At 43.5% G+C, this 24,921-nt stretch overlaps 1 protein-coding gene across 1 annotated transcript in view; it reads left to right on the top strand.

Moving 5' to 3' along the window:
- The window catches only part of MYO18B (myosin XVIIIB), a 1,784,667-nt gene that overhangs the window by 265,441 nt on the left and 1,494,305 nt on the right, over window positions 1–24,921 (top strand). The window contains exon 12 of the mRNA XM_069620271.1: window positions 3,859–4,003. Coding sequence (XP_069476372.1) covers window positions 3,859–4,003 — 145 coding nt within the window. The remainder of the gene's footprint in view (window positions 1–3,858; window positions 4,004–24,921) is intronic.

Raw genomic sequence — 24,921 nt, 5'->3', positions numbered from 1 at the left:
TTTGCAATGGCCCTTTGAACACTGCGCCCTGGCCAGGCACATTGTGCTCCACGGTGTTATCATCACATTAGGGCAAAGGAAGGGCCAGAGCAAAGGCTGAGAAGGGGGAAGAATATGCAAAATGGCGCTTTAATATGCAAAAAAGGGAATTGTCAATTCCGTGGGCAGGGAAGCACCAGGTAAACTCACCAACGCACATCAAATTGCAAAACAAACCAAATTCCCCTCAAAAAGTGCTGTCACGCAAACATCAAAGGGCCTGGAACTTTCAGCCAACCTGAGCAGACACAAAGGGCCTGATTCATGGAATTGTTGCACGGTTGAAAATGACTTTGCAGGGTTTGTGTCGGCAGTGCAAAGTCACTTTTCAGCAGTGCAAAGTCACTTTGAACCATACATAAAGTTCCATGAATCGGGCCCAGTGCGTAAAAGCACCACTCGAGCTTTGTGAAAGCCATCAAGCGTAGTATATATATTGACAGGTGGATTATAGGATCCCCCGGTGATGAGGTGGAGGGGCAAAATAAGGAGAATTTAAGTTCCTGGGAAAGTGTTCTTTTGGAAGCCTGAGGGCCTTCATAGAGCATGCAGTGAGACGAGTGAGACTTGGAGTTGGAGTCATACAGATTGCCCGCATGGAATCCCAGCATTCAATGACTTGATCTGTATGATGGCACCATGCAATTGCTGTAATCGCCTGTCTAACGCTTCCCTTCATGTCACAATGTGGCTCCATGGTGCAATCGCGGTCTGTGGTAGGGGCCTGTTGTGGGTGTACAGTGCTACTGTTATTCCTTTGCGGCGTTCGATTTTGCGCTGACTTCATTCTGTGAATCAACTCGCAATGCAATAGTTTTGCGCAGCGCAAACATAGCGGAGACGCTGAGGCTTTGCACTTTAAAAAAAGAAATGGCCCCAGTGACTCTACACGGTCTGCAAGTCAGTGATCGCATGGACATTAGTTTACTGTGCTTTACCTGTACACTGCTAAATTGGACCTCAAAGCCATAGGCCTAATGCCTGCCATGGCAGAGCAGCGTCAGAATATTGTGGCTCTCACATCAGCGTTGGGGACAGCCAAAGTACACAAGGAAAGGAAGGTGTGTGGCAATGTTGGAAAATGACCAATTGGGTCTCATCAATAGTCAATAATAGGTGATTTCCTTTTACCACTGACTTGTTACTAGCTACTTAGTAATTCTCACACTTCGTTTTTTTTATTTTATTTGAGGTTGTCATTTGTGGATGGCATTGCAATTGATTGCGGAATACAGATAGCATGTTTCCTGAATGCTCTGGTGCATTGTAAGGTTTCAACATCCAGGGACAACAATATCAAGGTCCTGAGACAATCAGCCATTTTTTTAACAACATCCTACAACAATTCGTTTAGCTAAATAGCAGATCCTGCCCAATTTCTGCTCTAATAACAGTTGTTTGTACCCCATGTGATGGCATCCATGCCATCGACCTTGAAAGGATGAAAGGCCGAGTGAGCCCTGCCACTGCCTTTGAATTGCAAAGTACAGGCTGAACCCATATATGGGGAGAACACCTGAGTCATGGAATTATTTGCGTGTAAAACGGGGATTTGTGTGCCATTCTGCCTGCAAAACCCTTTTTGATGAATGGGGATTTGCCGGCAGAATGGCACACAAATCTCAGTTTTACACGCAAATAATTCCATGAATCGGGGCCTTCACATGCGAGCAATCCACTCAGGCAAATATTTCTCAGTATTACTCTTGTCCATTACAATTTCTGCAGTGAACAGTTATTTATAATGGGGGCTTGACCTGTTCATCTTGGAGTACTTATCATTATGAAACACACCCATACTCTTTCTTAAGGAACCTATAGTATGCAAATTAGTTAAACCCCGCCCCCAAAATGTTACAGTCTATCATAGCTGGCAGGAGATACCTCCCCACAAAGGGGATTGCAAAGAACCTCAGACCTGCTTACGACTCAAAGGTCTGATTTACTTTTATTTAGCATGAGACCCCAGATATAAGCGTGGTGTCACTGTTGAGACACACCCACCACACATGTGGGGTCACAGTATGCCGTAAATGCAATCAGACACGCCCAACGAGAACATTTCTTAGATTATGCTTCCTAATGATTGTATGGACAGGAATATTTTAAGGACTGCATCAGTGAATGTGACCACAAAAGTAATGCAGTCACAAATACGGCCTACCTATTGCGCAAAAAACCTTTGCACTTGAGGCTCCCTTGCGCTGCTCAGTGATCCTGGGTGCAGCTGTCCCCGAAACATGTAGGATGAAGAGAGACTGAGAGCCTCCCAGTGCCAACATGGAGCAAGAGGACTGCCTCCAACCGGCCATGAGCGTAATTATAGGGGGGGTAGGGGTGTTTGTCCCCCCCAACTTTCATGGCACACCATTTTGTCCCCATTAATTTGGCTGGGGTAACTTTTCTTCAGATGTCATGTCCCCCCCAACGTTTTCAGCAAAGTTACTCCACTGCACCCGGCCTCTATAGTGCTGCCATCTCATTGTGAGTCACCTTAGTAAGTGGTAATATCTGACCTTTTACAGTAATTGATCCTGTTCTCGCAGCTGGGGCAAAGTGGGGCAGCCTTCGAAGAAAGAAGATACTGTTTCAGGGGAGCGGTCGCAGTGTCCTTCTGTCAGAGGAAGTGGCTGCGCTCAGGAATAGATCAGAAGCGGTGCTTCATGAGTGCTGCTGTGGTGTGTGCTTGGAGGAATGCATTATTTTAGTTACTGCTCACAAGCACAGTTTCTGCTGTTTTGTAGTTCAAATCAATGCTAGTTACATCCAGGTACCTGCACCAGACCTTAACATCACTGAACAATCCTGCTAGTTGAGGCATTTTTCCATCCACAATGACAACCCCCAGAGGCCCTGTCTAATGTCTACGGGAATGAGCCCGATTGGTAGCATGACCGGTCTGCCCGGCTTTTCCCCTTGAATCTGATCAGTCTCTGCATGCTTCGGAGAGAGATCACTGCATCACAACATCCCGTTACCCCTGTAGGAAATACGGGAAATACGGGGAAAGAGATGTTTCTGCATGTTGACATGTCTGCAATGAGGCCTTTCCTGTGCACATGGTCCGAGTTGTCTTGTCGTAGGCAGGAGTACTTCATGTATGGATCTCAGGAGGGCCATGCCATCCGTTTCACCCTCCCCAAAGCATGTCAGTTGCAGAGCTGTCCTCTGACTGTCGAGTAGCAGTGGTGCACTGATGAAACACGTCATCTCCTGTAACTCAAACTCAAATCAGACTCGAACATCAAGGCTACGATTGTGGCATCTGAACTTTAACCAGCAAACATTGTGTAATTCTGGTGAAATCACTGTATTTTCACATTAAAGTGTGAAAACGAGCAGTGTTGTGCCAATCAGATGCTTTCACACTTGCTGCTTTCTGTTTCCGGATTCGGGGCACACTCAAGCTTTCTCAGTGTGCAGCACTGCATGTTCAAGATGTCCCCACGACAGTACATGTGCACCCACTTCTCTTGATTGGATGTAACGATCTTTACTTCTGGGACTAACTAGCCTCTATTTTCCATACCAAGCAATCAACTATGCAGAATGCTAACATAATGGTGGGCCCTTATAACAGAAATCTGTTTTATAGAAAGAAAAAAACTCTTTCATGTAACATTATTAATTCCCTTTCCATGACTATAAGCATCAGTATAGTGAAAGGCCTGCTTCCAAATATAAATTACCCCCTGAGCCCCTCAGAAGCCAGCAGAGTACCTGGCCAAGTTTCTCGTCCATCAGCTGTGCTTTCTCTACTCGTTCTGTAGCATGGCAGATATTTCTCAGCTTATGTTGCTGTTTTTTTTTCCTTTCCAGCCCGAGGAAAAGCAGAAGGCCTCTGCATCATTTGTCCAACTCCAGGCTGCCATGGAAACTCTGGGATTCGCTGCACGCGAGCAGAAGGCCATTTGGCATGTCCTAGCAGGCATCTATCACCTAGGAGCAGCAGGTGCATGCCGAGGTGAGTGGGGCGCCTTCCGCCGGTCATGTTCCATCCAGGGCCCATGCTGTGCAGGTGGGGAAACGTGGTGGGGGCGAAAACGGTACCTGCTCCGCACGAATATTCAGACATGCCGGCTTCCCAAGAACATATACTTGAATTGTCGTGAAATGAGTGTATAGCTCTCAGCTCTATAACATCCCCTTGGTAAGATATTGACTAGAATGTCATGTAAAGTACACATAAATAAACAACAGAGTGAACTACAATATATATGACATGTTTGCAGAAGGCACGTATTACCCATGTCAAGATGAATGTGGACGAGGATTGACACGAAGTTAATTTGGTCAAAATGATATCTAACTTTGCATTCCCCAGCTTGATTCCCATTAGCATTATTTTTTCATTTACCTGAGCGAATGCGCTTGAGACCCTCCTCCTCTTGCATAGAAAGAGATTGCACTCATCCCCAAAGGAAGTTCTAATCACACGATGTGTAGATATGCACACCCAGATACTGCCCTCCTCTTGTTTGGAATCATTGTTTTTTGTGCGTCTGTCCTGTCCTGCACTTCCATGCCCAAGGTCCATGTCCCAGCGCATTATAGATAAAATGAATAAATACATACCCCTCATATCACTGTGTGCAACCACTCAAATGCGGGACTGGGCTGGCTGTGTTCCTACATTAATGCGCGCATCCGATATTCACAGAACGGAATGCATTAATACATGTGTGGGAATTTTCAGGCATTCCTGCGTGCCAGTTCTGAACAGACAAGAGGGAATCAGAAATTCCCTTCTATACATCCCAGGGAACAAGCAATGCACTCAGGTGGACTTATCGAATTTCTGTGCACACAGATTGGTTATAAAACACAAGTAGCAAAGAAACTTACGGGAATTGCAAACAGTAACCTTAAGGGCATGAATTGACATCTCCCCAAATGCGACAGCTGCAAGTTTCTTGCCATGTTGTCGACCAAAGACCTTTTTAGTCGATCTTGAGGCCGATCCTCCTCTGAATGAGAGCAGCTGGTCATTAGTTTGGTCAGATAGCTAGTGATGTCACCCCGCACTGCTGGTATCTTTGCTCTCCCTATAAGTCACAGGTTCAAACCCGACTGACCCTGTTATCCTTCTGAGATCAGGAATGTGAGGGCCATCGAGTTGCTTAATAGTAGATTCATGATTGTATAGCACCCAAAAGAGCAACAATGCTGATGGCAAGCACTATATGTTATGTTATGTTAAGGGGGATTTGTATAGCGCCTTTAACCATTGGTATGGTCTCATCACAATGTAGGGTGGTCAGTGCTGGTCCGTGGAGATGGAGATAGAGCAGTAAGTAGTGCGTGTGTGCACTTTGTATGTTTAAAGAATCATGCCACTAATAATGGCCTAGTCACACATGGATCTAGTCAAACATTTGTTTTGCAAATGCTGTAATGGTGAATCGCTTTGCTCATCAGTACCATCTGTGAGCTTTATGGAAAGGAAGCAAGACATCCAATCCAGATGCTAAGTCTTCAAATCCAGGTTTATTTTGGAGATGCAATTGATCGGTGTGATAAAACCTGTTATCCACACCATCCATTTTCTGTTCATGAGGCACCATTGTTGAGCTCGATTACCGCCTATCAATCCATGAAACAGGTGAAAAGTATTTCCGATATGGAAAGACCTTCTGTATGTAAACAAGGATTTTGCACCTCAGCTAATTTGTGACTATCATAACCATGATGCTGCAGGCTCTGGTCCCTCAGAAGATCGGTGTGTGCTGGTAGAAATTTAAAAGAAGATAAAATTGGGTACCCTGATGATGCGCCACAATCCACGGAAACACTCTCATAATTAGAATTTCCCAGCTTCTCTCATGACGCTCACTACCTCAAAAAAGATAGGAGCTGTTTGGGGAATATTAGCAACATGTCAAGGCCCACAGTTGCAAATGCTGCAGACACACTTGCCTTTATAAGTAGGCCTATATCCCAACCATCAGTGTTAGCAAGTATGTTGTTCGAGAAGGCCCCCAATTCTGTTGCCCCTGCGTGACATGGAGGGAAATGAGACTTGTGACTTTGCGGAGCCACCCTTGTTCAACCTTGTCAATTGGTGGCTTGCCACCACATTATTGAGAACCTTTGATGGCTAGAGAAGCCCACCTTTGGCCTGATTATTATTCGGAAAGTGGGGTCTGTGGTTAGGATATTCAGCAAGAAAATCAGTCTGAATTGTTTCAGTGCTTCAATCCCACCTCTCTCTCCTCCCGCCAGCAAGGAATAATGCATACATTTAGCAGCCAATGCAGTTAAAATACCATCTGTGAAGATCCAACAGTTGTTGTCACCACAGGGATCAGAATTATGCCAGCCATTCTTTATCTGAATGTCGTTTATTAAGTTGTTGAATAACTCATTTAATGAGGGCATCATATCTGAGATGGGGAGCATAAGGTCGTTAGAAATGACAATTCTCAAGGCGGGTTTCATTTTACAAGCAGCACTCTGTTAGAACAACATTTTGCCCTACAGTTGGCTTTTTTTAATTTTAATTTTGAAGAGCAGTGAATCATTAGGTTACTTTTCCCCCATTCATCTCATAACAGTAGTGCCTGATATCCAGCATCCCTGCTCATAAAGATACATGCATATCACTACATCTGTTTGAAAGCCAAAACAAAAATCTCCAAAACAAGTGTCCGAGCCAAAAACGTTGACGGCTATACAAGCGCACTCTTACGCTATATCACTGCATTGCCATGAAAAGGCTCGCTCTATCAAGCACCTGCACCTGATTGTGCTAGGACCACAGCTTGAATAATGTATCAAGTTATAGATCCATTGGGAGTATTTTTGCAGGAAGTTATTCATTCTTGTCATTGGCATATAATTGTATGTTATCTTATATTATTGGGATTTAACCACAATCTGCTGCCATTGGCATGGTCTCTAGGTGATGTGGCACGCCGGAAGTGTGTGGGAGGGTGTGGGTTAGGTTATTGGAGAGAGGGGGAACCTGCAAGATCATTTTGCTGACCCCCAATGCCATCAGGTCTGTGAGCAGATCTCTTATTAGGTTTTCTGTTTTGAGAGCTTAGAGGCACGTGAGTCCGGAGGGCAGCCTTGCTTGCTCGTGGTGCTGGATGAATTAGCTTGGGTTGCCATATGCAGCCATTGCAGTGCGGCAGTGTTCTATTGCTTGATGAATGTTGGGAGGATTATTTAATTGCCATGTGTGAGCGGCTTAGTTGGTATACATGTATTTTGTTTAAGTGTAGAGGTCAAGAAGGTTATTGTGGGGAGGATAGTGGAGGGCTTATTGGTCAGGTTGGAGCATACATCCAGTATGGTCACGGTAGCACATTGGCAGTGGTGCCACCCAGGTGAGATAGTTCTGAATAGATGCCACATGGCAGCGAGTGGTCCTTTATGAGAGTAGGGGGACACAGGAGGAACAAAATACATATAGAGCATGCAGCAATGGGTACTGAGAAGATACTGGGTGAGAATGTTAGTTTGTAATAGGAGCTCGGAGTAGTGATTCTAAAGAGGGCAAGTGCTGGTTGGGACCTTAGGAGCAGCTCAGCATGTTATGAAGTCACAGTGCAATGTCTCTAGAAGATACATTGTGCCTACACAAATGGCGTCTGAAATATGATATGGCTACTAACACATCTTTTCAGTTGGGCTCAACTACGTATCATAAAGCGATTCATGCCACCAAAAGCGACTATTTTTGTTATCGCATTGCATGCTCCATTAACCAGTCCAAGGAGCTGTTCAAGATTGTGCGCTCTCTACCACTGTCCCCTCTGAACCAATCCCGCCCTCCCAAAGTCTATGTAACAATCTGTCCCCTATTTCATTGACAAGATTGACAGAATCACTCCAATATCTCACCGTCTGGACCTAGAGCACCTTTGCCCATGGCTGTAGTGGCCACCCCTGTATCCATGAGTCATTGGTCGGTCCTCTCTTCTGACTTTTTCAATGGAAGAAGCCTCCAGGTCTGTTATGACGTTAAAGTCCATATCCACCTACGGATCCCATTCCACCGGACATTTTGAAGGAGATTCTGCCTTAAATTCTACCGGTCCTCACAGAAGCAGTGAATGATTCTTTTAAAATGAGGCTGATCCTGACAGTTCTTAAGCAGGCCACAGTGATATCCTTATTAAAGAAGACTTGTCTGGATTCCCTTATCCCTGCTTCCCTTCCTGATGAAGTTTATTGAATCCTTGGCTGGTCCTCATTTTAGGATGAGTTCCAACCCCCAATGTTCAGGTACAAGCCTTATGCATTAACTGCTTGCACCACAGAGACAGGCTGAGAGGAAAGTGCATAGCAAGATATGTCAAACAGATCAAAAGCACCTTTGTTATTAATATACTGTGAGATTGGGGGTGAGGAGAGGTCCGGTTAGGGGGTTGGAGATAGTCCTTATTTTATGTTATTGTTTGTTCCAGTTTTTTGTATTGAAAACCTGGTCACCCTAATGGAGGCTCAAGTGGGGGTAGTATGCCAATGTGTCTATTTCCACCTCAAGCTGCTACGCAAGGTTCTCCAATTCATCCCTTCCCAGCATCGGCCCCAGTTGTCTCAGCCTTGGTCATTAACTCCATGGACTACTGTGACTCCATTTATTTTTTGCAGCCGGCCGACCTTCTGGATCATTTTTAGGTCTTGCAAATCCTAACTGCCTGCTTGTCCACCTCTACTACTGAGGGTGCCCACATATCCCCTGTGCTATGGATACTGCATTGGCCTCCAGTAGCACAGCATATTCAATTGGAGGCCTTGTCCATCAGGCTTTCTATGGACTAGGAGTGGAATACCTCCAGGTGAAGTTCCGTCCCTGTGTCCCGGGGCATGCAATGCTCTCAGCTAATGCTGTCCTGGTCCCAGTTCCTAAGGTCAAACTTAGCCAGGCGGGTGGACGCCCCTTCTTGGTTGCCGCGGTCACTCTGTGGAATTCTCTGCCACATGCACTGTGGGCCATCCCCACGCACCTATGTTTTTATCATGCCCTGAAAACCTATCTCTTCTAGGCGACTCTCTTTCTCTTCCACAGGAGCAGTGCCAAGGTACCTTCATGTGTATGTCACGCTTAAGATATCCTATTAACTTAACATAACTGTGTACACCAAGTATCTGGGACATGGCAGATGAGGAGAGCATGCAGTCTTGAAACTCAACGTATTACCAAATAGAGAGGCTAAGCATTATGGAAACATGTGAAGGCATGAATTTTAGGTTCAGAGAAAATTGCTGCCAGAGAGATGGAGACCCTAGGTGCTAACTTCACTTTCCTTGGTTTGTTGGTTGGCAGAATGAACATTGCCCCAAACCTCACTCTAAATTGTTCAGGTTCTGTGCTCAGCTGGCCCTACTGGGACCTTTGCTAACCAGGGCAATGGACTTTGTTTAAGGCCTTTGTCAGGCAATCAGAGACGGGCTAGAATCACACATTGTTTCTCCCATAAATCTAGTTCAAACTACAGATATATGGCAGACCTGACAGGAAAGCACAGCGCAGTAGATACAAAATGGACCATGGCAAAAGGCCCTAGCAGAGGCACTTCCATAAATCCATCATGAACAAGAACAACATGTATTACTTCTGAGACAAGAAATGTGAAGGCTTCTCCCATCTGGTGTCCAATTATGGCTGAAGCTATGGCAGGGTGGTCTTTAATGCGTTCCACTGAGCTGGGGTCATCATCCCTTGACCCAGGGTTCCACAGTTCTCAAAGGAATCCTGGCTTTCCATGAAGGAATGCGCTATTTATGTAATTACAGGGATCTGTCCTTTGGGAGATAGCAAGGTGCTGATAGACATTAGCCTGGAGTGAGGTGGGAATCGCCTAATCCATCAACAACAATTTGCATTACAAAATTGGTGGGTGGCTGAGTTTCTGTGACAAGGTGGTGTCCTGACTGACTGTGTACCTACATATGTACATATCCACACAATTTGGTTTGATTCCCAGCATAAGTCTCAAAAATGTGTTTTTTAAAACTAAGTCTCCATGCTTAAATCAGGATAATTTCTAGGATAATTGTACAATCTGGAACCATGTCTCATTGCGCTCAGTCTAAATTGGTACATGCACAAATTGTCTACGGTAGAATTTTGCATCCCGTGTCAGATGAACGCCGTGCAAGCTAGTTTCCATTGCCCCCAATATGCCAGTTGAATATCGTCTGTGTTTTGTGACTCAATATCTAGTTGCCTGTAAGAATGCAAGTTGCCTGACCGATATAGAGGAAGTTGATATTTTGATAACGCTGCCTCCTCATGAAGTATGAAGATGTTATACGTCTCCAAAACACATGTTTAAGGTGTCTCTCCTCAATAAAACCGAAGAGGTGATTGCTGAAGGGATAGAATGAATCGTAATCTCAGCTAATTTCTCGGAGTAGGATTCTAGAGCATTGTTCTTCAGCCTGCAAGGCCGTTACAGGAAACGGAAAGATCACATGCATATCAGGCCTGGCCCTGCCCCCCCAAAGGGGGAAGTCCAGCACAAACTGCTTGGTCACATCCCTTTGTCACGAGACTACCAGTAACCGCAAACATATTTCGGTCTCCTTGGGCTATGTCAGTGAGGTGCAGCTTGAGTCTCTATGACCACAAAGGGTGACTTAAGCAAAACAGCACAGTTGATGGCTGGAAGCGCTAGAATTAATCTTAACCTCTGATATTTCCTCTGGGCAACCCTCCAGACCATTGATCTTCACCCTATCAGGCCATTGCACAAAGCGGAACGATCACATGGGTTTGCTTGTGGCCTTATGCGGAAGAGATCTGGCCTAGCCGTTTGGGCAGGACTTCCTCTTTTGATGTAGGACGAAGCCTGGTTTGCATATGTTTTGTCCCCTCTCTGTTTCGGCTTGGCAGGCATAAGAATGATGGTCCAGAGAGTTGCCCAGAGCTTAATTCCAAACCTTCTAGCCATCAACTCTTTGTTTTTGCTCTCCTCATCTGTAGACTTCACTGATAGTGACTCATTTGTGGACCTCTAAAATGACAGTTGGAGTTGTTTGCACTCATTTTGTAATGCTCTTCTTATGTTATGTTACTTCACTCAGCTTTTGTACCACGCCAAGGTAGATTAATACTTTAATAAATTCATGAGGATATTTTTAAAATCAAGAATTGTGTTGCATATATTATTTGTCTCATTTACGTCCCAGCACAGAACCCCTCTTCCCCCCAGGTTATAGTTGTGTTCATTTCCAAATTCTGCGACAAGAAAAATAAAATATTGCACACAACTAAGTCCGTTTTGTGGCAATTAAAACAGTTGGAGGTAGGTACTAAACTTACAGCATTGCTTTTCCAATGTCCTTATTTTGCCTCTGGATTGAGAGGAATTCTTTCATATGATTGATGTGCAGAGCATGGAGCCACTTGTTTTGTTGCAGTGGAGATAAGAAATTGACATGGATAGGTCTATCAGACTGATAATAATCCGATGCACATGGTATCACACCTATACTTTGCAAAATGTATCTGCATTTCAGCATCATTTTACACAGTCTGAGGCACATTTTCAAATGACAAACGCTGTCACAATCACTGTGTGATTGTGCGGAATGTGCCCAGAATCACTATAAGTGGGATGGTCTGCTAGGGCCATAAGAGCCAGGCACTGCACGACACCAAAGCACTATAGCACTGATCATGATTTAACCCCAGTCTAATACTTTTGTCTACTTTTCTAATAGTGCGATATCACCCTCTGTATATGACTGAGCCTTATGTCTTGATTCTCTTATGCTGTGAATTTCTATGGCTACTCGAGAGCTATGCTGTATACATTATGATTGTCCTATATGTGTCCTGGAACCATAGGGTCCAAGCAATGTTCCAATACCAAGCGTTAGGCAATGTGGCTTTGCAGGGTAATATCTGTGTCTTCTTTTCTAGTAGAGCCTGCATGCTACTCAATTGAGCTTTAGTAGATGCCTGAGCGTGATCTACTGATTCTCATGTGCTGTGAATTTCTGCCCCAGTGGCAGCTCAGCACCTGCTGAGCCGGCAGCCTTCTGCTACCATCCCTACCCTTTCACCTTCATTACCACTGACATGCATTCCAGACAGGGGTGACCAGGTGGCAATTCCTCTACAGCATACTTTCTCTGTTTGTCTCTGCCACTTTCTAAAAGCACTAATTAGAGTGAGAAATAAGTCAATGAGGACGAATTGCAAATGAATTGTCCAGATGTACAATGGCCTAAATGGATCAATGAAGCGGGGAAGTACTGACTTTGCTAGCCACAGGGGAGACAGTGCTATTTTACTGTGGCAGAAAGGAAGACGATGCATCTATTTAAGGATATATGTCTGCCACTGTGCATGGGGTTTAGAAAGTGGTACCATTTTACTATGTTTTGGTAAGAGAAATTGCTAATATTTTCTAAATATTTGTGGCCAACATTCTGATATTGAACCACAGAAGAAGAATCATTATGTGTGCAGCATTAGGATACGCTGGCTGGCTGGATCTTCCCTGCCATTTCATGATTTCACACAATATTGACCTTTGAACTCCTGGTACGTCGCACCACAGTGAATCAATATGTATCCCAAAGTGCAGTTTTGAAACTTATTTTGTTTTAATGTATGTTCATTTAGCTAAGAATGTTGCCAAAGTCAACACAAAAACCTATTTGCAAAAGTGATGGAAACAATCTTACATTAGGACCGATCAATGAAGGAAACACGAATTTTGCCACCAGGTCTTGCAAGCTCCTGGTGCTGGCTTGTGCGTTTTACTTCTCTCTTTAATACAGGCGTTTAGAGCCACTGGCGGCCTTTGCTCTCTGCACCACTCTCCCCCATCCTAATGCCCCCACATCTTGCCCATCTTGATCCGACAAGTCATGATTTGCCAGCGGTGTCTGAATGAAGCTGTCAGATGAGAATGTGTCGCTGAACATTTAGACCAGTGTCTGGACAGATGTCATGTGATAATTTGACTTCACCCACTGGTATAATTCAGCTCTACCAATAAAGAAGCTGAGCTTGCCTTTCCTCTGAAACGAGGTCATGTTTTGAGCCTGCTATATTTTTTATTAGACTACATTGGACCATATGTACTGTAAACTAGCTTTGTAAGCTTAGAAAGATCAGAGCATGTTGTGTGTCATGTTAGTCACTGTGCATGAATGGCAGGTGCGGTAGGGTAATGCGGTAGGATCACAAATAATATACGAATGTCAATCTTCTGTGACTGTTTCATGCAGTGTTATGTGATGCCTTGTGTGGTGCTGGTCTGATCGCTCAACAGTTAAGCATTTGTTTCAAAGAGCTGTGTGCAGCTGCAGTCTCATGTTTAGTCTTGGCAGGATCAACTCGGACATTTCTCCTTAGCGATTAATCATGTCAGTTACATTATATTTGTTAACCCACCTTTTATTACAGCGCTTAGAAGAAGGAGGAAAACAGCATGGAATGTGTATAAAAACGTGCCATGCATTATTTAAGCAATAATCTGCAGCGGGTGTGTATACCGGATGGTAGTGGCCTGGGGCCCAGGTTCATTCAGACCTCAATGATGAACCTAGCAGCATTATTGGCCAATAAAGCCTCCCCCTCCCCCAAAGTGTATATAGCCATTAGTACTCCTGGATGAGGGTTGGAGAGTGGTAGACTCTTTGGGAAATGTGAGGACTAAGCCGGTCAAGTGGCACAGCGAGTAGAGCGCTCGCCATCCTTCTGAGGTCGATAAATGAGCACCACACACCGTGGGTAATAATAAGCAGCGCTCAGCTACCCGAGGGTTCGTAGCGCTATATAAAATGCGGAATTATTATTATTATTACGGGACTGAAGGGGAGGGGTTAGGCCATGCAGCAGAGTTGCAGGATAGATGGCAGGGGCAATGAATCAGCATCGTACACCAGAGGTAGGATTGCAAGCCATACCATCAGGTAGGGCCTAGAAGGTATTGACAAAAAAATGCTTGCCAGCAATATCTCACCAATACTTATTTAAAATCTCTGTGAAACTGCAGATTTGAACCCAAGTGTCTAGAGGCGATTTAGTTTCTGAGCTTCTTTAAACAAGTTGTTAGTTCATTCATAGGTGTAGGACCGGTTCCATGTCATTTCATCGCCTGCCTGTTCATCCCCAGGCTTTTTAACATGCATTTTCCATTGAATGTGCTCATTTTTTGTTCTTTTTTTTTGGGTGGGTGGGTACCCCCCCACCCCCCAATCCTTCTTCCCACACTTATTTGTTGCTATTGCCCACCCACCCAAACTATTATCTGTCCTTTCCCACCCCCCATAAAAAATTCAATGAGCACATTCGATGGAATGTGCACATTAAAAAGCCTGAGGATGAACAGGCAGGCGATGAAAGGACGTCGTACTGTAGGACCTATCCACTATCATTTAGACTGATCACTCTTTTAGGCTGAATGCGTAAGGCCTTTAGTAATATAATTTTGCCTGGGTTTCAAGGGAGCCCTTATACAAAGTACTAGGTGTCATGAGAACATGCAGGTGCTTTGCTGTAATGATCCATGTGCTGTACGGAATTCCCTAATTTGTGAAAACTCAATGACTGGCCTGATTTCAAAGCTTATTTCATTGTATCTAGCTGATCTGGCAGAGGAACTGTAAAAAGCCATTTTCTAGTGTTTTCTATTTAAAATGTTTGTGTTTTCCCCATTTTTAAAGGTTATACGGTTCTGGTATTCTGGGTATCCCACTACTGTGGGCCTTTTTGTATACTTGTTACTTGATACTGCCTATTTAAAATGGGCCTCATTTGATGTTTATTAAACAATGAATTCACTGCATATTAACTCTAGTAATGATAGTATCCAATAAAATATCTCTTATGGTACAGTCTGTTGTCAGTGGTAATTCATGGAGGGAGTTTGCTTGGATGTAAGAGGTATTACTTTGGATCTTGGGACCTCATTATGTTACCAAGGCAATGGGCCTCATTACGAGTCTGGCGGAAACTGTGTCTGAAAAACCGGCAGGTAGCCGCCGGACCTGTAACGATTTACCAGCGACTGACTTGCTGGAATAACCAGGGCATTACAGCCCTGGCAGTCCAGGAAGTCAGGCACCGGTAAAATGTTGATCCCCATTCCCATGGAGTCCGTTAGGACTCCATGGGAATGGGGAACACGGAAGCACTGAGGAACACGGAAGCACTTCCGTGAAAGTCTGCTGGCGGGTGCCGTGCTGCCGGCCAGAGTCAGACCTGGCAGGGGAAACGGCACCCGCCAGCAGACTCGTAGTTTGCGGGTCCGGAAACAACAGTGCCTGTAAGCTTACCAGCACCGTTGTTTCCGGACTGGAAAACTTGTAATGAGGGCCAATGGCTTTTCTGAAAAGCCACAGGTGGAAATTAAAGCTAAAGATCGAACATTGGGAAGCTTGGGGCTTAGATAATCGTCATATTAGATTTAACATTATGTAGAGCCTCATTACGACCCTGGCGTTAACCATGGCGCTATTAGCTCCATGGTTGACGCCGGTAAATTACCAACTCCGCCATGGTGAATGGCGGAATTACCGCCCCATTCCACGGTTGGCGGGGCGGTAATTCCCCATTCACCATGGGCCCTTCCCCATTCCCATTTTTGTCCCCATAGGGCTCAATGAGAATGGGGAAGGCGCTAATTACGGCACCGTAAATTACGGTGCCGTAATTAGCTCCTAGGTCCCTTTGCGGGTTGGTTTTTTAACACCTGCTAAAAGCAGGCGTTAAAGTGCAACCCGCAAAGGGACCTCATAATCAGGCGTTAAGGGTTTAACGGCACCAACACCTTTTACAGCGCCGTTAACCCCTTAATGCCTGGGTTGTAATGAGGCCCATAGAGTGGAAATATCCTTGAGACCCTTTTTAGGGGTTTTGCTGCATTGGTTTGGTGATACTTGATGTGACGATATAGTTTTGTACTCCTTACTTGGGAGCATTTCATGTAATAGCTGATAGGACACCATTGCATAATATTTGTCGTAGATAGGCCCCGCCTTACTGTCTCCACCACCTGATATCCCGGAATTACCAAGATATTAGGAGTGGCAGAGTAACAGTAAGTTCATAAACCCATGGAGTACATTAGGACTCTATGGGTTGGGAACTACTGAATCACTGGCACCGTCATTACCATTGGTGATTTCGTCATTTCTCTGCTGGTGGGAGCCGGATCTACCAGCTGGTCAGGTGATCCGTGGCCCCCCACTGGTGGACAATGTACTTTGCCTGTCTGGAAAAAATGCTGGTGCCGGAATTACCATCATTGTTTCACGGATTGTTTCCCGAATGGCAAAGTTATGTAGAAACCCATAGTCAGTGCAGTTATATCTGTTCTATCATGCCAGTCTATAAAGGGTCAGGCATTAAAGGAAATGAATAAACTTTAAAGGAATACCCCTATCAAAGACATGAACAGAAGCAAGTTTTCATTCACACATCGTTGTATAGAGTGTTTAGATGAATGTGAAATGTTCATCCATGCCACAGTCGCTTATACTAATCTTAAATTATGACTCAAACAAGCACAGCAAAGTCGGTTTTAAAAAGTATTATGCACCCATTACAAACTGCACATCATTGCAAACGTTCAGCAAGCTAGAAGTTGTGCTTAGTCCAACAGGTGTAGTCCATTCCGTAACCTTAGCTCAATCCAACAGCTACATTAAACATTGGATGTGGTTGATCTCAGTAAGAGGGGGGAAGTCACTTTCAGACGGACGGACTGGAGACCGAAGCTCTTGGCAATCACGTCATAGGGGACGTTTAGTGACGAGTTGTTTAGTGCATTCCCCGAATGTGAGTATCAATCTGCGCTCCAAAATGCTTTACTGTTTTGTTTACTAACTGAGTGATATTGTAATGATGACAAGGATTTTTTGTGAAAAATAAAAATAAAAAAATATATATGTAGAAACCAGCAAATATGATGCATTGTACACTAGTGGGCAGAGTCTCATTTCTTTTTTTTTTTTAACAGCAGACCAAACCATGTATCAAGGGTAAACAACCCATGGGAGGAACAGTAACCTATACATTGAATAAAGTTATGAATGAGATTGTAAATACTTAACTATAATCTCATATGTAGAAACAATAAAAGAGTATAATAACAAAAAAGGGGGAGAAGACACGGGGAACAGACAAGAATCAGAGAGATAAAGGGGAGGGGAAGTTATCTAGCTGAAAATCCTGGTAACAAAACCATGGCATCTGATTAAAAAAAAGAGAGAAAATGATATTTATAATATGCAACAATGAATTCATGAACCATGTGTGGAAGCAGTGAAACTATTCAGATAATGAGTCTTGTACTTTAGCCATGCAATGTTGCATTCTTTGTATGTGACATATATTATTCCACCAGCCTCTGAAACTTAGAGACCTTCCAATTGGTAGTGATGAGTTTTAAAGCAATACATATAAAAAAGATTGTATAGGTTTCTCTTTGAAGATTGCATGTCGTGGGAATGAATAGCAAGATGACCTAAAACAATGTTCATAAAGGAAAGGGGGATGTCATTCATAAAAATCAGTTGAAGATATTTCCAAACCTCCTGCCAAAATGAGAAAACAAATGGACAGCTAAAACACATGTGTTTGTATGAGGCCGGGGAGAAATCGCAGGTTCAACAATTACCCATCAGACCACTCTTAGATTTGGCTAATTTGACGGGAGTGAGATAAGCCCTGTGAATAAAGAAACAAAATGTGTAATGTTAGCAGACACTGAAATGTTTTTGACCTTAGAAAAGATTAAGGATCATGTGTGTTCATCTAGAGCTAAGCCCAAATCTTCTTGCCATATGCGACAGACAGACAGGGGTACACAATGCATGTTAAGCACAGAGTATTTTGGAAGCCGAAAGGTTTGATGATGTGGTGAGTTGTAACATTATAATGGCATTAGGTGACAGGATATTGTGAGAGAAAAGATGTAGAGTGTCCAAACAGGCATTAACCAATTCATTATAAAAATGAAATCAGTATTAGGGATAGAAAACAATTGTCTCAGTCGCTGAAAGGGTAAGATAGTTGAGCCAGTAATGATTTGTTGAATAAGCCAAGATCTGCGGTTCAAAATTATTGTTAATTACAATATTTTTGTTTTGCCAAATCAGGGGAGATAGATCCTTTTTTGGGGTTTTGTTATGAGGAAACAGGAACGCCTGTAGAGCAGCTATTGTGGCTTTAATACAGCTAAGGAAGTATAGTTGAATCGATATGTGAGATCAGCAGGATCATATGGGTAGACCATGTTTTCCTCAGATCTAGTCCAGGATGGGGTATCAACTTTGAGAAAAGGGTTAAACCAATAGCGGGATTGTTTTACCAGGAAGGCAGAGTGATAAAGTTTGAAGTCAGGAAACTTAACCTCACCTTTTAATATGAAGCTTTTAATTTGGCTAAAACAATCTTTTACATTTACCAGGACCCCACAAAAAGTCTGATAGATCGGAATAGAAGGGTTTAAAATAAGACTGTGGCAGAGAAACAGGAAGAAGTTGCACAAAATAGAGACTAATAGGAGAGAGCATCATTTTAATTGTGTCAAGCCTACCCCACCAGGATAGATAGAGAGGGGACCATTTTGAGGTAAGCTCCTTAAATTTGTCAAGCAGTATACGCAAATTAAATTTTATGGTATCCGATATTGTGGGAGCAAAATGTATTCCCAAGTATTTAATAGAGTTCTTACACCACTTGAGGCCAAAAGAATCAAGTTCATGTTTAAGACAGTAGGCATTGAGTGGGAGAATTTCTGATTTCTCCTTGTTAAGTTTATATCCAGACACAATACTGAATTGGTGAAGTATGTCAAGTAGTTGAGAGAGGTGGTGTTTGGGGCTTTTAACAAATGTAAGAACTTCATCAGCATAGGCAGCAATTTTACAATGTGTGGATCCTTTAACTATTCCCGGCAAATCCTTATGAGATCTGATGAGTTTGAGCAAGAGTTCTAACACAAGGATATATTAGATTTGGGAAAGGGGGCAGCCTTGTTGTGTACCTCTAAGTAGGGGAAAGAAGGAGGAGGATTGGCCATTCATACAAATAGACAATTTGGGGCAAGAGTAGAGCAGTTTAACTAAAGATATTACTTTTTCGCCACATCCAAGCCATGATGACATGAAGTCCCAGCTAACACGATCAAAAGCTTTTTGTGCATCTAGAGCAATGGCCACATATCCCTGTCTATCCTTCTTGTCCTTGGAAACAATATGAATAACATCTAGGAAGAGTCTGGCGTTGGAAGAAATATTACGACCTTTAACATACCCTACTTGGTCTGATTTTTTCATACTGGGGAGGAAGGGTTCTATTTTATTAGCAAGGATTTTAGCAAATATTTTACATTCTACGTTAATGAGGGAAATAGGACGATAATTGCTCGGGCATGATGGATCTTTGTCAGGTTTTGGGAATAGTATGAAAGAGCCAGATGATGATTTTTGAGCATTGAAGTAAGAGAATAAGGACATGAGTTTGGGAGCTAGAGGTTGAGCAAGACATTTTAAGAATTCGGCCAAGAGGCCATCAGGACCACAGGCTTTATTGCTACTTATACTTTTAATTGCTTGTGTAATATCAGAGAGAGTGGTATCTGTATCTAAATGAGAAAGGTCAATCTGAGGGTAGGGTGTTCTATTCATTTTATAAAGGAAAGATTTGATGTTTTCAGTGGATATAGGGGAGTCGGGAGTATATAGATGTTCAGAGAATTCTTTAAAGCAGTTCAGAATATGTTTAGACTGGTTGTATATCTTACCAGAGGAGTCTTTTATGTGAGAGACAAACACCCTATTTTTCTTAGTTTTCAGGTAAAATGACAGCATCTACCCAGCCTTATTAGAGGTTATATATATTTTTGTTTTATATTTAATAATAGTACCTGCTGCTCAATCAGTTAATGTTTTATTTATCTGACAGTGAAGTGCCATAACAGGATGAAGATTGGTGGTATTCGAGTTTTGATAGTAATTGTGCTCTAGAGATGTAAATTGAGTATACAGATCATCAAGGTTTTTTTAACAATTACATTTTTCCCTACCTGAATATGCCATGATATTACACCTAAGTGCAGCCTTAAATGCTTCCCAGTTATTTGCTACATTCGTATCATCATCATTGTTATCTTCGTAGTATTCTTGTAAGAAGGATTGGACTGAGGAAATAAACTTTTTATCCTGCAAAAGGAGATTATTCAGCTTCCACAGTGGGAATGGTTGATTAAGGTCATCAAACATAAAGGATGTATGGACCACGGCATGACCAGAGATAATGATATTAGAAATAGTGGAGTCAACAACAGAGCCTGTGAGAGTTTTAGAAGCAAAAATATAGTCGAGACGGGATATCATATTATAAGGATGAGAGTGAAAAGTAAAATCAAGTTGCGAGGGATGTCAAAGTCTCCATGAATCAATTAAACCAGATTCAGAAATACATCCCAGAAAAGACTTGTGAGACTTGGACGTTTTAAAAATACAACTGGATTTTCTGTCAAGAAACGGGTCCACAACCTGATTAACATCCCCACACATAATTAGGTTAACAAAATTGTTTGTAAGAATAATCTTTTTGATAGAAGACCAGAACTGCGGGTCAGGCTGAGCAGGACCATATACATTCAGAATTGAAATTTGTATAGAATTACCCATGAGCTTGACCCATGCCCAACGACCTTCAGTGTCCATTACTGTATCTAAAATTTTAAATGACAGTTTCTTACTAAGCAAGAACGCAACACCATTTTTGTTGGACATCGCAGAGCTTGCAATAATCTCCTTAACCCATAATGCTTTAAATTTCTTCGCCTCTATGGAAGATAGAAGCGTTTCTTGTAAGCAAACTACTGATGGCTTGGACATGTTTAAATGGGTTAAAATTGTACACCTCTTGATGGGGTTATTGCATCTCCTGATGTTCCAAGTAACACATTTAAATGTCATTTAAATGGCCAATAATCAATATATGAGTAGTTTCAAAAAAACAACTGTTAAAATCACGATAATAGTTAAAGGTATATGTTCAGCAAATAGGGAGAAGACATATAAGTAAAAAACAGAAGGAATTAGGAAAATGGAAAGGAGGCGGAAAATATGATGAACAAAACTGAGGGTGTAAGTAATTAGAAACACATAGATCAAAAGCATTAGAAACCTCAGCATCCCGTTATACACTCAGTCGATGGGGAACAGGAAAAAAAGGAGAAAAAGAGATGTAGCAGGAGCTGGAGGCACCTACGCGGCTGTCTAGTAAAAATAAAGACAGCACACGAGGGAAGAGGGGCACCCCATCAGCCACCGTCTCTCTCAGATATGATAAGAATATTTAAGGACGGCATTTACAAATATGGAAAATAGAAATAGAGGCCATATGAGAATACATGACAAATAAATATCTTCAGGATCCTGCAGAAGTGGAAGGGTTCCCAGCAGGTGATATGTCCATATTTTCCTTTTTAATGGAGCATATGAATGCTCTTAGATCTGTAGGTTCATCAAATACAGCTGTGTGTCCATTATGTGTAACCTTAATGAACATGGATGATATAAGCCATATCGAATATTAAGTTGCTTCAGGGCTGGACGAAGAGATAAGAATTCCTTCCTGTGTAACACAGTTGCTTTGTCAACATCCTGAGAAATGAATAGTTTGCTTCCATGCCAGAATAGGTCTTTCTTTTCTTTGACAGATGACATAATGTGTTGTAGTTGTGTGAATTCGAGAAGGTAAAAGATACATGTTTGAGGAGGAGGGTGAGAGGATCCTGAGACATTGCGTTGACCTCATAAGCGTTGCTAGGGGGGGGGCTAAGAGGGCTATAGCCCCGGGTCTTTTGGTTGTAGCCCCGGATAGAAGCTCAGGTGCTACAACCAAAATGCTAGCTAGCCCCGAGTCCTGCCAGTCCTGACATTAGCTTAGCCCCTGATATTTTCCAGATCTAGCAACACCACTGGTTGACCTACTCGATGAGCACGCTGTATATTGAGCAAAGTGTCAGGAGGTAATAGAAGAATGGTTGGCAATACCTTTTGTAGTAAAGAGATTGAGTCTGCTCCTTCACAACCCTCTGGCAGACCTGAAATGCGCAGGTTGTTGCGTCTACTCCTGTTTTATAAATCCTTGTTGTGGTTTTGTAGCTCCTATACATGTTTTTCCAATATAGCCACCCTAGGTGACACTTCCTCAGCAATCCCTACTCTCTTCTCCGCCTCCTCCATTCGTTCCTCAAAACCCTTCCATCGGTCATCTAACTGTTGTAGCTTTAGATTTGTGGTCTCAATAAATGGCTGTAAAGGCTCGAATTTCTGAGAGAAGTGTCTCCAGGGCAGGATCAGGTGTATTTATTGGAGGTGGCAAATCACTTTTAAGTCTTTTCAGGGTTGTGGAGGGATGCGTAGAATCCTTCGTGATAGATGTAGTTTTTTGGTTGGCTTTATTAGAGGCCATTTCGCCGATATGATATGATGGTTTGATGAAAAAGAATCACACAAGACGCCAAGGTTACAACTGATAAATTGAGTTATACCAGGGTAAAGATAATTAACAGCAAAGATCCTAGAAATCCTTTTAAGGATGGCAGAGTCAGGAATACATAGAGGGAAAGCCTCCACCAATATACATCACTCGGTGAAGCGTATAGTTCCTTATTATGAAGATCAGTGAATGTTGAGTGTCCAGAAGAGTAGAAGATTGCTTATTATCAAATATGAGCAGAGTCCCCGCAATGAGCAAGTGTCATGATCTCTGCTTCCAAAAGGTCAGGGTTTTCCCAACTCCCTTGGAAGCAGATCCATAACCCAGGTTCCGAGTGCCAACCAGTCCCAATTGGGACCTTTTGGACCCAGTCCTGGCGCCAGTGGCACCAGGCTCATAAATATGCCCAGTCCCAGCGCTGGAAGCGCCGGGCTCATAATGCTTGGGTGGACTTACCTGCAGCAGACCATGCTGCTTACTTGCCTGCCAGTTGAGCCTCTGATCCTCTTCTGTTTGGAACTACTTTTCCTGTTGGGTGGGGCAGGAGCCACTCCCTAGATTCAGAACACTGGAACTCTTCTGGAAAGCAGGAACTCTTTTCTTACCTAGGCGTGGCTGTGGAAGGAGATACCTAAGCACTACAGGAGGCTATTTAAACCACACCCGATGGATGAATCTTGCTTTGCGTTATTCTGCATCCTCTGCAGCAGAACGCTCATCGTGTCTTCTGCATCTGATCCTGGGCCTAAGGAAAAAGGCTTACCATCCTGAATCCAGTCTTCAGCAACACCTATAAAGACAAGAAAGAACAGGTTAGCATTACGGTCTTCAGTGACAGCTCTTCACTTACCTGGTCCATCGGCTGTCACCAACGCCTCGCACTGCATTCCGGCATCTGAAAGACAAAGGCTTACCTACTCTTTGTGCGCTCCGGAGGTCTTCACACTGCATTCCGGCATCTGAAAGACAAAAGCTTACCAACTCTTTGCACGCTCAGGAGGCCTTTGGCGCTGCATCCCGCATCTGAAAGACAAAACAAGGTGCGTTTAAAGACATTGGGGAACTTTAATACTCACGTGCCATTACTCCTTTCCACATCTAACCCAGTGGGTATTCCGGCACCCTGCAGCCGCTCCGAACTTGTACCTGCAAAATAAAAAGACAGTTAGAGCGCATCGTGAAGCAGGCAACAAGCGCTTACTTACGTGCTTCCAGGCGCTTCTATTCATCACACGGGCTCCATCTTCAACTCACTTCAGCCCGTCATCCGCCATCGCCGGAACCCTGCAAAACAAGAAACATCATTACTAAAGACTTTAAAGACATTAGAATTACTCGAAACTTACCGTTCGTGCAGTAAACGACGGACAGCAGTCCTCTGAAGTCAAGAGGCCTGCTCCCCTTATCCAGTGAAGAAACTGGTTACAGCACCCTGCCCCGAGGCAGATGGAGAGCACGGTGTTCACTTACCTAAGGTGAGAGCGTTAACCTTTGGGGTTCTACAGGAGAAGAGAAAGGGAAGAAGAGAGAGACATTCAATAACCCAGTTCCTTAATCCCATATTTTCTATCTGCAGACATCTTACCCTTCGAGTCAGACATACAGTGCACAGAGGTCCAGCCCAAAGAGCCAGCCGTGTGTTACACATCACCTTTGAAGATACGGTATACGCCCAGTCAAGACCGGCGCCTCTACGGGAATCAGGTGAGCGTTACAGAACGCAAAGCCTACCACAAAACTCCTGTCCAGGCGCTATGGAAACCTCGGATACCAACCAGCTAGCCCAGTTACTTGGGGAACTAAGGGCAGAAGTGCATGCAGCCCGTCAGGAAACGAACGCTCTAAGAAGGGAACTGATTATTTCCAAGGAGCGAACAGATGATCTCGCTAGACAATTGCTACAGTCACAAGCCGGACAGACCCCGTTACCCGCATCTGGGGGAAATCTTCCTTCTACATCCTCTATGAATCCAGTGCAGATCAACCTACCTGGGAATGTACCTCTGGCTCCGCCCGAACAATTTTCTGGTGACCCAAAGAGGTTTGCAGTATTTATCAATCAGTGCCGGTTGCATTTCTTATGCCGGCCAGCAGCCTTTCCAACTGATCAAGCTAAAGTAGCTTTCGTGCTTTCGTATCTTAGTGGCAATGCGGCAGACTGGTCGATCCCTCTAGTAAATCAAGATGATCCGGTCCTCCATGATTTTCAAGCTTTTCAGCTCAGTATGGAAAAACTGTTCGCAAGACATTCACAGGGGCAGGCCTTGGACAATGAGCTTCTTTCGTTGCAACAAGGTAATCAAGACCTTTTGGCTTATATTGTGTCTTTCAAAAGACTGATAGTGGAAACTCAATGGCCTGAGGACAAAAGGATTACGCTGTTTTATAGAGGTCTACGTGGAGAGCTCAAAGATATGTTAGCCCAAGTAGTGAATCCCCCA

This window comes from Ambystoma mexicanum, chromosome 10 (genome assembly GCF_040938575.1).
Source record: "Ambystoma mexicanum isolate Mex_15411 chromosome 10, UKY_AmexF1_1, whole genome shotgun sequence".
Lineage (NCBI taxonomy): Eukaryota > Metazoa > Chordata > Amphibia > Caudata > Ambystomatidae > Ambystoma > Ambystoma mexicanum.
This window is presented reverse-complemented; position numbering and strand designations above follow the sequence as displayed.